General features: G+C 33.5%; 1 protein-coding gene across 2 annotated transcripts in view; it reads left to right on the forward strand.

Annotated features, from left to right (window-relative positions):
- The window catches only part of cpx (complexin), a 284,362-nt gene that overhangs the window by 263,848 nt on the left and 3,634 nt on the right, over nt 1–16,880 (forward strand). For both annotated transcript variants that reach the window (XM_068769439.1, XM_068769440.1), the window contains exon 4: nt 15,924–16,056. In XM_068769439.1, coding sequence (XP_068625540.1) covers nt 15,924–16,056 — 133 coding nt within the window. The remainder of the gene's footprint in view (nt 1–15,923; nt 16,057–16,880) is intronic.

Raw genomic sequence — 16,880 nt, forward strand, 5'->3', positions numbered from 1 at the left:
GGCATTTATACCTGCGCTGTCTACGCTGCCCACGTTGCCCACGTTGCCCACGTTGCCCACGTTGCCCACGTTGCCCACGCTGTCCACGCCGCCCCGTGCTCAAATCCAATTAGTTTTATTGCATTTTTTCCAACCGTCGCTAGTTGGATTTATATCCGGCGGAAACGTTTTTTTTTTAGTGCAAATTCCTGTCGTTGCCGGAAGCATTGCACCCCAGGTATTTAGTTCGTTTATTCAGATTTTATTAGTTTATAGTTTAGGCTTTGATTGGCAAATTGAAGTAGCAATATTCAAGCTACATAGCGCATAGAACAGATGCCTTCGGACACTTGAGACCACGAACCGGCGAGTATAGTTCAGGACGTCCATTCACAAAGTAAAACCTTGTTGAAGTCATCGAGAGACTTTGGATGCAGGCTGCTTTCAACCGGTTTTTTTTTTAATCTATGAGGACTTTTTCCAGTAATTATGTGATTGGTAACCAGTTCTATTTTCGAATTTCAAAATAATTCTTAATTAAACGGTTTTATTTAGTTCGACCCGTACGGAATTTGTTTATTTGGGTCAAAATTAGAAATTGAAATTTAAGCACCTTCCCGTTGTCAGATTGATCTGAAATTTTGTACACACATTTATTTTAGATGACAATACAATATAATAAAATCAATAACATTATAAATCTAAGATGGTCGCCGATACAAAATGGCAGATTACATATTTTTCCTTAACCGCCTCAATATGGGTATCAAATGAAAAGGCTACACCAGTAAAACACGATGACTATGTCAAAATTTAAAATTCAAGATGGACGCCGTTCCAATATGGCGGACTAGGTACATATTTTTCCACAACCACCACAATATGGGTATCAAAAAACCGTTTAACTTAAAAGTTTTTTAAATGTTTTTTTTTTTAACTAGCCAGTTCTTTATAAATCTTGAAAACGGCCTGATCAATTTAACTATTTTTAAACTATTCTTTTTGGGGACCTCTTTTATTATATATGTAAGAGTGTGTATGTGTATATACTTGTACAATACATTAATTGACTGCAAATTCACTATATATTCACCCCTTTATAGCTTTTAAATCTATTTATTACCGCCCTGTATACTGTTTTACTTGATAATTATTTGTTTACATATGATTATTTTTCTAGATATTTATCAATACAGTGACCAATAACGGACTATATTCAAGACAATTTGAGAAGCTAGTAGATTATTGCTGTGAATATCAAACGTTCACAGCTTTTACACGTATTTGAAATCACCCTGTATACGTAAGTTTGACGAGACGCTGGTAAGGCGGCAGTGTACATGTGTGTGAAGTTAATCATCTGAACAAACCAATTTCCACCTACATCAGCCCGACGCTGCGGCCTCCATATGAAACAAGTTCACCTAATACTTGTTCATTGCTTTAGAAATCAATGTCGCTTGAACGACCTGCTTGCGAACCGTAAAATCCAGTCGAACGAAAACAAACTCTATTACAACGCATTTAGGTAAACGATCCAACAGCTCGTCGCCGAGTAGGGTTAACAGAAAAATCGCAGGTAGTCGAGAACCATGTAAATGTTTCCGATACATTACTCACGTAAAGTAACGTTCGCAAAACAGTTTTTTTTTCTTTTTTTTTTTCTTTGAGTCTATATTAATTACCAACAGTATATTTTCCGATGTGATGAAATAAAACAGACTTATGACTACATATGTTCACGGTTCAACGGTAGCCCGGCGATATAGACTGACATTTGCGATTGTAGATTTCGGGTTCGATTCCTGACATATACTCTTATATATAATTCATACTTGTGCATTAATTATATATGATTATCTCTGCTTGCAAACATAAAATGAACTGAAATTCTATTTCAATCCAACCGGACAATAACTTCTAGCAGTACAAATTCTGCAAGGACAAACAGGACAGACAGACAAATATTTATTATAATATGTAGTAATCCTAATTTTTAAAACGCTTTTTTTTACTATACTATCTAGCTACTTCCGCTATGAAACTACACTACACTACTACATCGCGGACCACTACGAGCAAACTACATAGTGGAAGTAGCTATATATTAGTCCCTTTCTTACTTAATACCACACTGCGATCGCCAACCAGCATGCCAGACGTGGCGATTATGGTACTTCCCTTCATACATAACTTAAGGGAAGATCTATGCCTTGCAGAGGGCGTCTATAGGACTAAAAAGCCAATTTGTTTTCAAAGTACCAATTAAGTAGATACTTTTTTATTTATTATTTACTTTAGAAACATTACAATAACAACACATGAAGTACAATTGACTGTCTTATTGAATTCCGCGATTTTTTAGACAATATTAGGACAGATTAAATAACAGACTTTACTAGTCTAAAATCATCTGATATCGAGTAATAAAGTTTCACAAACTGTCTTAGGCCTTCCTTTTATTATTTTAAAATGTACGATTAAAAGTATTTTACTATATAATGTCTTATTATATGTGAAACTTGGTTTGTTGACTAATTTACATGATTAATAATATAATATACATATGAAAAATTGTTAAGTTTCATTTAAAAAGCAAATGTCAAAATTTTCGATCTTTACATGGTTTGCTATAGAAATTCTTAATTCACTTTACGGCGTTTTAATTTGCGTCGTGTTTTTTTGGAGCGTAACCACGACGCAAAGTGTGATATTGGTGTTTATATATATATATGAATTGTAAATTTTTCTTCAGACCTTCCACCCTGTCCCCTTGGTAATTTTCCGGAGCATGCACTCGCGTACATCATTTCACACGCCAACGCCCCGAACATACACGCCTTCACTTCTACGACCTCGGTCGGCTTCCATCAGTGTCGCCCGCTTTGAAGCTTCGGGGAATTTTTATTTTTATTTCCACTCTCCTTCAACAGATGGCGGGACTCCCCCGCGGAACGTTCGGCACTTTTTATCAAAGCGCCATAGCTAATGAACCGATTCATATATAAATACGATACTGGTAATAATTTTAAAATACAAAATAAGGGAGTGTTATATACTTTTTATTTCATTTATGCATGTACGTAACTATACACCTGCTCTAGTCTGCGATGCGACTGCAACAAACACATGTTTTCTTTTTCGCGAACTATGCGAAGTCGTTTTAAAACTTTTCAAGCTAAAGTTATATAGATCCCAACTAGTAAACAACTTTTGTTATTTCTATAGAAAAACAAATACCTAAATCCATAAGAAAGTATTTATGTCTTTATTTACATAAGGATCTTCAACGAATTACATACGACATTATAAGTAAATATATCGAAAAATCTAAATATAGAATCGATCTAAAATAAACCAATTAACTTAAAATTGTTTTAAAATAAATTACAAATTTAAACTTACTTGCTGACTAATCTAAGAAGCTTAATCGTGTATGTCAATATATAATGGCGTCTTGATATCTATTTTTCATATCACCTCTGGTCACGTAATGCATCAGCAGCTAGCGGCCTGTATCTTTGGCATCAGTTTGTACGAACAATAATGCACGCAGTATTATAATACAGTTACGTATATAATACAACACACTTATGATGTGTTTATTAGTTTGCTTTAAAATCAAATAAACAGGTATATACGCACCATTCAAGGCATATGCTAATGCCACGATTACTGGTGTTGCGACAATGTGACAAGAAAGTATAATATAAGACATTAAAAATGCGTATCTCACAATATTGTCTTAATTTAAAAATAGTATAATACAAGTAAGTCATGACAAAAAAGGGACAAAGGGAGGAAGCCTAAAGGGTAAACAAATAAAACCTAATTGACCCACTACATATGTAAATCATTCAACATCATTATCATTTTAGCTGTAAGACTTCCACTGCTGGGAATAGAGCTCCTCCAGAAATTTCAAATAGAACCTGTTAAAAGCTGGCTGCAATCATTATTGTGGGTGGACTTCTTGCCATTCTGTGGTCTGCACTCCAAAACCTAGGATAGCTGCTCTCTACCACTAACCATTATCAATTACAAATTTAAAGAAATAACGATTTATATTAACCTTTTTTATATTGATACTCAAACTTATTTACAAGGATATAAATAAGAAATATTAAAATAAATCAAATTAAGTATGTTGCTAAAACTCCTTTTCTATACTTAGAAATGTATTTTTCTAAACATTATGTCAATCTGTTTAACTTTCTATATAAGTATGTTAATCGAATCGACTGCATTATATAAATGCCTTTGACATTCCTTATAAGGATTCCTTCACGAGAAATTCATATAAAATTTTTCCCGTCGGAGCTATATTCATATTCAATGAAGAATTCCTGTTAAATTCTCATGTAGAGATATCTTTAAATATATTTTTCTACAGGATTTTTCAGTTCGGAAATGTATTTTAAATGTAAAATTTCTTGTTACTTTTTTATTCGTTTTATCTAATGAGTTTCTATATAAATTAATGTTGAGAATTTAGGACACGAGAAGATTTCATCATCATATATAGACGTCAAATGCAAGGCAAATGATTCACCCAAACATCGCTCTCATCATCAGTCTTAATCTACCCGTATCCAGGGACTTGACTATACCTCGTTTACTGGAGGCATCATTTTTTAATCTATCGAGTACAGACAGACAAATTAGACACATTATTTTTTACATTCTATATAAAGCTCTAGCGCTTTATATAGAATGATTGGTTCATTTGTCTACAAAAATATTTCCGATCATCCTGCATATAAGTGATCACTTTGAAACGTGTTAACTAGTTTATTTTGTATATTTTAATGCGACAAAACAATCACGTCTATTGTCTATTTGATCAGATGGTGAAAATTATTTACAAAATTAAAATTTTAAAAATGATTTGTCGCACTATATTATCATTACGTATATTATTTTCGATACATTTGATTTTTGGATAAAGTGTACATTTTTTTATTTATTTATTTATTAACACTTTATTGTACATCATAGATAATAACTAAAAAAAGAAACAATTTATATAGAGATACAATAGGCGGTCTTATCGCTCGAGGCGATCTTTACCAGACACATGAAGGAGAGGGCAGTTTTGGATGCACATACGTACAAATACATACATTACTATACACACACACACATATGTATATATATACATATATTTACGAGGAAAAGGTATTACATAAATGCGAATAAATAACAAATGCAACACAATATCCTGTTTTAGAGACCAAGGAAGTGCTCATTTACTATCTTTTTAAATGCTAGCAGAGATGTATCTATACAACAACTTATAAATTCCCATGTTTAAATCTTTCGTACACATAAATAGTAACCCTGCATAATTCTTCGATTATATAAATTCTAGATCATAAATTAATAGATGCCTCCACTCAAAACCGTTTTATAGTTAAGTTCTTGACACATAATAAAGATAAATCAACAATTTATCCAAAAGCCTCATCATTCCGGCGATCATTACATTGGGTTCAATTTACGTAAAGATTGCCGAGGGGCAGGCTGTGTTGGGGGGAGGGGGCTAACTTGGTTAGAAACTCATCCGAACGGAAATTGAGGCGACAACCGACCACGGCACGAGAGCTTGTAAAGCTCGACCCTAACTGAATACAGCCACCGCAAAACAAATTGATCTTTTACCAACATCGTTATTTATTTATTTAATTTTATTTATTTAATATTCTTTATACGAAAAGATACGTTTAATAAGTTTTACAAAACAGAAAAGTACAATGGGCGGTCTTATCACACAAGGCAATCTCTTACAGACAACCATAGTAAGGAAAAGATAAAAGTACTTATAAAGGGTAGTTCACGTGTACAAAAGAATACATATTCACAAACAAATCAACATAAATATACATGAACATATATACATACATATATAACATATATACTTATAATAAAAAAGGTTTAATACATATTATAAATATAATACAATAATAAATAAAAACATCTGACTGACATCGATCAGTATTGGTTCGATCGCACTTGCCTCAGAAAGAAGCAAGAAGAAAAAGAAATGAACTAAGAGATAGATAAATAGGTCTAGTAAATGGTTCTTAACCTTTTTCTTGAAAATAGGTAGTGAGTATTAGTCATCGTTACTATAGTTACAAGCTAGCTTACGTGATATTTTCATGTTATTTTTTCACTTTATTTTGATTGCTTTGGAACAGTTCTACCTTGTGTTCTACCTTCCATTGGACATGGGCAGATGGGAAACGTTCCCAGCCACCGTCTTCCGATGATATGATAAAGTCATCTGACCAAGTTGGACGTACTTCGCTGCGCTTGCAACTTCAAGACCATTTATCCCAGAACCTTATAATCATTTCATTGCTAACAAATAATGAAAGGCTTCCATAATATGGTACATCTCAAGCTATTGTAGGCGACATTCTTTTACTTTTCAGCTGATAAACGCCCAAAGATTTCGTCACGATGGTCTAATAAATATATATTAACATTTAAATTTGAATGAAATATATTATAACATATATTTAGGAATAAATCAAGGAGCAGGTTGAGAAGCGCTGAAAAATGATAACGTTTCATGTGTAATTATATCTTTATCAAAGAGTAGATAATATAGTAGGTGCACGCATTCACTTACTTTTTTGTTATGGATCTAATTAAATATCTTAACAAAAAGACAGTTTTGATACCAAAAATATATACTGATAAAAACCTGATAATACTTGCCTTGGTTTTGCGATACCCGGATCTAGTGACTTAGTGTAACTTTAAGTATGTCGGTCTACTTAGTGGGGGGTCAACCCATTCTGCGTCTACCGGCCGAGTTGAAGAATTAAATAGCATCCAAGTTTGATTTCCACCTTCTGCTATAATATATCCAGCGTCTTCTGGAGGTCTGTCCACCTTGTAGACGGAAATCCTTCGTCGCGATGGCCGGTCTCTGGTCTCCATTCCAAAACCTCCAGGTCTCAGAGGCAATCTGTTCTGCTTACTATACGACATTTCCATTAGCACTTCAACTAGTCAATCTACTAACCTATGTTGGGTTTTTTTACTGACTTCCGTTATTGAGGACCACATTCCCCCTGCGATGTGTAGAGCTGGGACGTTACATTCTTCACAATGTCTTTTCCGTCTTACTTTTATCCTTCAGAACACGTGAAGAAGTGAATCTTTCGTCATTTGCAAATCTTCTTCCACACATCAACTTTCTTCCCTCATCTACATTCCCTGATCACAATTCTATATTACATATCTCAGATTTTTAGGTCTCGTTTTATTTCTAGATTTACAATTAGAGTTAAAAACCATTCTTTATTTAAAAGTTATTTATTCGCCTGTATTGCTCTTTATATGATTTTTATCACAGTCGTACGTACTCTTTGGATCTAGGATTGAGGCATGTTCCAATTTCTTTTGATCTGCACCACGTTTAATATAATACTCAATGAATAGAGGGCGCTGGTTGTCGTCGCCCATCAGAGAGGCGACGCTTGCTCCCTCTACTTATCTGTCCATCTCTACCTCGGGATTAAAGTGGAGTCCTCTAAACACAAGGGTACCGGGAACTTATTTTTTTAATTTCGTAGTCGAATATCAATTCTGATTCGACTTCGTAGAGAAATGTAAATCATAAGCCATGCTGAAGGCCTTCAACAGCCTTCAGCATGGCTTATGATTGACTGTAAGCTTGCCTATGAGGCCGCTTCCTACTGGTCCTATTCGAAATCTATAGCTGATGATGAAATGATCATGATGATAATAATAGTACGTACTCATAGTTTTCGTAGTGTCAAAAGACAATTTTTTTTTTAAAAAATAGGAAGATGTTTTTTCAAAGGATGGTGGAATATACCCGTGCATTACGCTTAGAAATTCCACTTCAAATTTAAATTGAGTTTGGTATCGCTCCGGCATCGCACGAGGTCGAACAACCCTCTGCAAATTATCTACGTGCCGTAGATGTTCCTTTAATTAACTGCCGAGGGGTCGCTGACCGATCAATGTCACTTGAAAACTAAACCTTTCTCGTATAGGGGTTGCATGTTTTATATCATCGTATCGGATATATAACCTTCGAAGCCTAATTAACAAAGCTTTAAGCTTTATAAACGGTAGATTATAAGGTTCAATTAAGTTTAAATAACTTCTAGCAATCAATGTTTCAAGAGCTCAATTAGTTTGACTTCATGACTTAGTTTCAAGGCTTCTAGTCACACATCCAACGCCAAAAGAAAAGTCTTATCGAATAATAGCATCGCAGACATTGAGTAGCTATCATAAAGCCCTTATTTATTGTACTGTGATTTTTTATAGGAAAACCCTAAGAGTTTCTGTAACTCACCTAAAACACGCTCTGAATTAAATTAAAACAAAACACTCGAGAAGGTTCTATTATTTAATGGAATCAGGCGTTACCTTGCGGGAGTCCATCCTATACTCTGTGTTTGGCTCTAATCGGTGTAACATAACTCCTGAAGATGCCCCGTGGAGGGGTGAAACACGTGTTGAGTAATGGCAGTTGTGTGATTTGCATTGTTTGCCGCATACGCATTTATCCGCGGGCTGGCGGGCGGTGCACTTTGTTGCACGACTACTACTGCATATGCGGAAGTGGCTAAATATTGGTCCTTTTCTTATTTAAGGTTCTAATAGTTTAAACTTGGAAGCATATTTTTAATAACTTTCAGTATTATTTCGTAGAATATTCTCGAAAATCTGTAGTTACACCTTAACATTAAATTCCTTCCCATGTTTAATGAAATACATTCGTAAAACAACATGTTATTTATAATATATACAAGTGATTTTTTTGTGTCTCACCCTATGTAACTGCTACTTAGTATGATATTTACAAAGGTGTTGGAGTGAATGTTTACTTTTAGTTTTATATAAAAAATATACGGGATGATTGCATAAGTGTAAATCTTTACAGAGCTGAATATATAGCTTATTAATCAGTAAAATGCTACAAAGCATTTACACCGTTTTCCAACCACCATATGTAAGGTTATAACTGAAAAATCGACAATTTCAGCTCGTAGGGTTGTCAATCACAGTGTGGTATTATGTTACGCAGAGGATGCTATTGCCCCTCTTTGGTAACTTATTTGTGAGCAGTGGCGACCCCATGTGTTTGATGAACTGTGTATTATTATGGATTGTACCCCGAGAATCGAACCACGATCTGCAATAGCAAGTCTTAGTCCTCTACTACTAGACCATATCTGAAATATGTTCTTTTAATTATTTTTTCTATTGCTATGCAGGTCAGTGACTTCTATCAGTACAAAGTCTACACGAACAGATAATAAACAATAATTAATTTTAATATGTAATAATCAGAATTTTAACAACGCTTTTTCTTACTATATTGTTATTATGTTAAATATTATTTCTAAAACTATTTATTTTTTAAAGATTTTAGATATTTAAAGCCGTAACTTTTTTAACCAAATATTCTGTATATTTAGTATTTAATTTTTTTTTTCAATTGTCATATCAATGTAACCTGTGCCTATGTCTACGTGTAAGAAGAGAGAAGTAATTAGAAGAGCAAGAAGAAAGCATAGAGTCAAGAGAAGATGCGAATGATAAAGCTCATAGATGTGAAATTGACTCTAGTAGGGAGTCCGTGTAACGCGCGACTCCCTAATCGAGTCAGGTTGACTTCTTTGATGCTATCTCTACACGTCACGAAGAGAGAAGATAGAAGAGTGAAAATTTTATGTTTTATTTATTATTATTTATTTTCCGTAGAATTAGGAAAATTTCCGAACTATTGCTATTAAGAATTTTCATGTACCATCGAAAATATAATTTATTATTAATAGCTTTATTAATAAATCTTTTTATAAATATATATATATCTAAATAACTGCGTCATAAAATGTCATAATTAATAAAATTAATTATTGTTGAATAGACATATGTTTAAAAACAATTTTTTTGTTTAAAATAGTTTTATTTAACTTAAGATAAATAATTGTAATTTTTTTATTAATTACAACACATCAACTCACAAAGAATTTTCCGTCGAACCTTTTGACTCTTATAATCCTTCCAGACGTTAAAGCTAAGTTGTATTGGATTCTATTTGTTATAAGTACTAAAATAGTTTTAGTAGTACTGTCAAAGTCACTCCTAATTATCCCTATTGAAGTTATTTCTGCGATATGTACAAGATAAATTATAACAATACATATAATAAAATTGAGTATATATATATATATATATATATATTAACTAAGCAACGGTAGCACAGCGGTAGAGTTACAACACTTGCGATCATAGTTCGCAGGTTTGATTCCCGGAATACAATCTTATATTTAATTCACACTTGCTACATTATTAGTATCGCCTTTGCTCACAAATAAGTTTCCAGAGGATATGCAGCAGCAACTTCTGCGTACCATAATACCACACTGCAATCGCCAACCTGCCTGCCAATGGCGATTATGATGTATCCTCCTATAGATATCTTTAGGAAAGGTCTATTTCTTGCAGTAGGCGTCATTGTGTTGAAGTAGCTATATAAAATCAATCACCTGTATATAAAAAAATTTATCTTGATAATAGTGATTATATTTCAATAAATTACGAAATTAACATAAATATTTATTAGTCTTGCAATAATAAAGAGAAAAATACTCAAATATCCTTAATAAGAAAACAAGATTTTCGAATCAACGCGAAGTGCGGACATGCCTTGGCTCTAGCAAATGGAATATCCCCATTATTTCAATTAACCCACTTGAAATTTTTCTTATCAATTTACGAGAATGAATTTGGCGCTACGTGTCGGATTATGGGATTTAATCTGAAATTATGAGCATTAAGAGAGAGTTCTGAAATAATATTATTTACAACGAAAGTTTACAATCCGCCTTAAATATATTTAACCCTCTGAATCGTATGTTGGATTATAAGTTATTTAATTACATAGAATTTACTTTTAGGTAGGTTTAACTCTTATTGTTTTAAACTACGTGAGCTTAAAAAGCTCTTAGGATATATCTTGTTAATGGAATATTGGAGTTTCGTGTCTGATGTTTATAAGCAGTAGCAATCCTATATATTTAATCCAAAAACCTTGAATTATATATAAATTGTTATCACGAGAATCGAATCCGCGATCTGCGACCGCAACTCTCAGTTTTAATCAACGAAATAAATAATAATAAATCCACAGTGAAATTATACACAGTTAAGATAGAAGTGAATGGTATCGTGATCTTCTTCTGTGAGACCGTCATGGTCTAGAAAGAGGCGGCCGAAGGTGTTCAGCAGAGGACAGATCTCGGAGACGATCCCGTCAGCGCACGGCCCTCCGGAGAAGAGAAACGGAGTCTTCGGAGTTGCAGATGTTTAGAGTGGCTAACCTGCCACTAGCTTCAGCGACTCTGATGCGGAAGATGGATCGATGTGGTTACAAACCATTATGATAGCACCACCAGGTTTCGGATAGTAAAGGACCGTACACACGCACGGAGAATCTATGTAATACTGAAAACTTTCATCGTATTCCCATTTTCAGCAGGTGAAAAAAACGCCCACTGCAAGGTGTGCAAGTGCGCTACCAGCATCCAGCAACTTCTCGATAACTTTACTATGTCATGGGTCCACTTAGTGGGAGGCCTACAAGCGTCTATCGGCTCCTGGTCGCTTGAGAACTTTTCGACCCCAACAGCCCGAATCAAATACCACATTTTAACGCAGTATTTTGTATTACAAATGTCATCTGTTTATACATTTATAAAGCATCTCAATAACACATATTGCAATTACAAATATTTATATTTTAAACACTTTTACACTACTTTCATATTATATCAAAAACGAAAGTAAAATAGGTGACCCACTGTGTGGCTGGTTGAAGTCACAGTGCAGTACACACAGCGCGCAGATTGGAAGGTTCTGGCGTGTACTCCACGGACTGTCAACTTGACCTTATTAAGGAATCTGTGAATATCTCTCGCCTGAAATGTTATCACGACTTGTGTAAACATTAAGTGAGTAATTAAACATGTAATCCAAAACTAAAAATATATAGTTAATGTCTAAAAGAACTCTTTATCAACTCCAAAAATATGTTGTCAAGGTAGATCATGCATATTTTAATATATTATTACATAAACCGTATCTATTAATCAGTAGCTACTATGTGGTTCTGACGGCTTGTTATAATCAAGTTTCGACAGTTGAACAAAGAGATGTCACCGCGGTACCTTTTCTGAACGATACAACGAATATTGTTATTGTATTTTGGGCTCTCTCGGAATTATATTGCGTTAAATTTAAACAATTTTTCGTATAAATACTACTCAAATAATTTCACTATAATGTACAGGATTTAAACTGATCATTATCGAAATCATTTCAATTTTATCACTTATTAAACCACTGTATTCGCTTGAGTTGGCTCCGTGTGATTTCTGATTATTCAACAAACTCAAAAGTCCAATGCTGGGACACATATTAAGACGTTAAAAACTCAAGAAATACTTGAAGATCTTGAAGGTTACAGCGGTAAAAGACTATTCCGATTGTCAAAATAGCGTTTTATCGAACGGGGATTACTTTAAAGAGGATGAAATTGATTTGGAAGAATAAATAAAGAATTTACAATTATTTTTTTTTTTTGGTTAAAAAATTCACTTTACTTTTTGATCACAGTATTAAATAGATCGCTAGCACTAATGAATTTTCCGCGACTTTGTTTAATAAAAAGTACAAGATATTCAGTTAATTATAAACAATAATGACAAGAAGGGGAAAGAAAAATGAATCACGTTTTAAATCTCCGATATAAATAACGTCGAGGACGCAGCTTGTTAACGGGACATCGTAATGAGGTCCCCGGGGCGGCGGGACCAAAAAATACGCTCAAATTAAAGGGAGGCTGCAAATAATCAATTGCAGATTACATCTCCCACATCTCCCACGCCCCACGCGGTGACTTCTTTTCGCATAAATTCAAATTCAAATTCAAATACAAACTCTAAGATTCTTTATTCAACATACAACGAATTAGCTGTAATAAACCAAATAGGAAAACTTTAACCAAAATGCACATATAAAACACATGTAAAAGAAAAAATTCTAATCTAAACAAATCTGTAATAGCAAAAGATAATGATAGAAATGTAAGAATAAAATAAAGATTAGAAATAAAATTGTACCTAGCCACCTAAGAGTAAAAAAGATGAGGAAAGGAAGGCGATGAAAGCAAGACGGAATGAAAGAATAAAAAAAATTGCAAGATATTGTGAAGGATAAAAGGAAAGAATAAAAGAAATTGAGAAAAATGAAAGTGAGTGTAGAATAAAGATAAAACCATGAAAAAAAAAATAGTAAATAAAGTCCCTGTCCCAAACAAAACAGGGGTACGAGAGGCTCCCAATAGCGGTGGCCATATAATAAAAAAAAGAATTAGCTGTAATAGTAACATACTCTTTTAAATAACATAAAATTACACGATTATATAAAGGTTTACAAAGCCTGAAGGCTGTCATGTATAAAGTCATTTACAGTGTAGTAAGCTTTGATACAAAAACGTCATTTGACATTTTTTTTTAATCTCACAACGTAAACTTGATATAAATTTACTTGGAACCTTGTTTAAAATCATATATATTGTCTATAAAAAATTTTGTAGCTGAATGAAGTCGAGTCTTAAATAAAGATAATGTTTTTTTTCATCTGATATTTACAATATGTAACTATAAAATATTCCGATAATATGTTAGTTCGAATAGCGCCAATAGATGTCGCTGGTAGTCGATTGCTTTGTATCGTTAAACAAGTGTAGTGGATAATAATGATATATTTAATTGTATATATAGTACAAAAAACTAAAATTAAAAATTGTGTTACATACGCAACTAATGTTTATTCATTTGTAATTTATAAATAAGAACCTACATACATTTCGTCGTCATTTAAGCCCATAGACACCCACTAGAACACATGGGGCTTCCCCCAAATATATCTATGGTAGATTATACCATAATCGCCACGCTTGGCAGGTAACTCGGCGATCGCTATGTGGTGTAATGGTAAGTAGAGGGCGCTGCTGTCCATTCTCTGCAAACTTGTTTATGAGCTGTGGCAATCCTATATAATTAATGCACAGAGTATAAATAATAACATTGTATCCCGGGGAACTAACCCGCGACCTAACATCGCAAATCTCAATCCTCTACATCTATGCTATCACTGCTCAATAAGAAAATAACCTTCATTAATGATATTATAACAATGTATATTTACATTTTCACGCCAATAACTTGGTTTAATCTATCATTTCAAGTATACTTTACATGGTTATGATCGGAATGTATGAGGGTGTCTTCTGTTTATCATTCATGATGGGACACGCGGTGCATATTCATATTTTCTTGTGTGGACATTCCTCAAACAAAAAATCCTTTTATCATTTTTGTGTCATTAATAGGTATATACCTTAAATTAAAATGTCTTTGTATTAACTTACATAAAGAGCATATATGTACATCTAATCGGCTTGACTGATTTTTACCAAATTTAATATGCGTATTCAGTAGGTCTGAGAATCGGCTACTATCTATTTTCTATACCCCTAAGTGATAAAGGTTGTTCACACTTAAAAAAAATTTTTTATATTTTTAACGAAATTTTTTGTTTTTATTTTTTTTGTGATACAGCATACAAGAATACATACAACCATAAATTTTCACCCCTCTACGATTAACCCTTATTTTTTATTTGTTAATTAAAAACTTTAATTTTTTTGCAAAACATCGTTTGCGGGATCAGCTAGTTGTAATATAAATTTCTTTACTCAGGTGGTCATGCAACAACGTCTAACATATAAACTGTGATACAAAAACAAGAAATGAATAACAATTGTAGTAAGAAGTTTATATTATTTCACCAAGAGTGACGCAACCTTCTGATCAGAGTACTACTGTTACGCCACGGAGCGAGCTATAAATATTGAATAATATTTTCTTGAATATGTGGTTATTCGCCACAACTCTAAATATAAAATCCTTTTTGCAAACTACATACGTCTTGGAGAGTACATGTCTGTCTGTTAATGTCACTGGTAAAAAGACGGTAACGCGACGCCGGGCGCCGCCAGTCTTAACAAGTAGAATAATTTCCCACCGGACATATCACTCTTGACTTTGCAACATTATTCTTAATAGAAAGAAAAATATTTTGTGATTTCCAATTTTACATTTTTATTTTATTTTTTACTTAAAAATTTTTGGTTTGTACAAGATCATTACAGCCAGAACCGCTCAGTCTCTTTTCAACTTTATTAGTAAAACAATTTTAAAATGGAAAAGCCTAGAGAGATTAGAATCGAGTTTTGTGACTAAACCTTCCGAGTGTGACAAGTAAAACTACATGTAGAAAAGGAGCAATATTTAGCCACTTCCGCACATGCAGTGGTAGTCGTGGAACAAAGTGCACCGCCCGCAAGACCGCTGATAAATGCGTATGCGGCAAACAATGCGAATTACACAACTGCCACAGTTAATAAACTACTCAATATGTGTTTCATCCCTCCACGGGGCATCTTCAGGAGTTATGCTACACCGATTAGTGCGAAACACAGAGACTACGCATTTATTGTGTACAGTACAGTGGGTGCCTTGGGCTGAAACGACGATATGCTAATTCATTTTCCCATGCATTCTAAACCTATACGCGCGATAACAGCTGCTATAGGATTCTCTTCCATTTATTTTTATTAAAAAAAAAACAGTTCTTTAACAATCTACGTATAAATACGTTTTAGACCATTATGTCAGTTGCAGTACAGATCTTTTGTATATGAACTAACCTTATAGTTTTTAATAAAAAAAAGAGATTAGAGCTAATGAACCCCGTGATTTGACAAAGATGTGTTTATCAAAGAACCTTTAATAAATTTTAAAAATTTTTGGTTTCAGTACAAAATTCCTAAGAAGGAAGAAATGGTGGAACAGCAGCAGGCCGAGCCAGATAATCCTCTCATGAGGAAGAAGAAGACACCCGAGGAGTTGGCTGCTGAAGCGGAGCTTGAAGATCAGGACGAGTTCACTAGTATGTAGACATTTAATATAATAATTAAATATTTCCTTTACAACTAATCTAATATATAAAATTCTCGTGTCACGGTGTTCGAACTTGAACTCCTCTGAAACGGCTTAACTGATTTTTACCAAATTTAATATGCGTATTCAGTAGGTCTGAGAATCGGCTACTATCTATTTTCTATACCCCTAAGTGATGAAGGTTGTTCACACTTTAAAAATTTAATTATTAATTAAAAACGAAATTTTTTGTTTTTATTTTTTTATGATACAGCATACAAGAATACATACAACCATAAATTTTCACCCCTCTACGATCAACCCTTATTTTTTAAATTAATTAAAATATCAATTTTTTTTTGCAATACAACGTTTGCGGGATCAGCTAGTATTTATATATAATTAACTAACTTAGAAGTTCGTATGGCCTAATTTGTGGTCCCCCACTTTAATATCTGGCTCAAATTGCTGATACTAACTTGGTGTAATTAAATATATATAAGGAGGCATTTACACGCGCTTTTAAATCGTTTATTATTTTAACATCATAAGTAGTAAACTACCGCCTGTTCGGAACACTGTTTTGCTTAGAAGATCCGCGGCGCCATTTGTAAAAATTAAAGCACACACAATATGACATTACTTTTGCACCATCTTATATGTGCTTTGATTCACTGTTACCAGATATTAGAGAATCGGAGAATGATATCAGGCGACAGATTTTAACTCCTTTTTGGGTGAGGATTATGTCTTGCGGTGAGAAATTGGTGATGATAACTAACATATAAAAGTAATAAATAAAAATGAAATAATCACCCTTAAATATGTTATATT

The sequence above is a fragment of the Battus philenor genome, unplaced genomic scaffold, assembly GCF_028537555.1.
Source record: "Battus philenor isolate CCGP_79_NKW_IND1 unplaced genomic scaffold, ilBatPhil1.0.hap1 SCAF_28, whole genome shotgun sequence".
In the NCBI taxonomy this organism is placed as follows: domain Eukaryota; kingdom Metazoa; phylum Arthropoda; class Insecta; order Lepidoptera; family Papilionidae; genus Battus; species Battus philenor.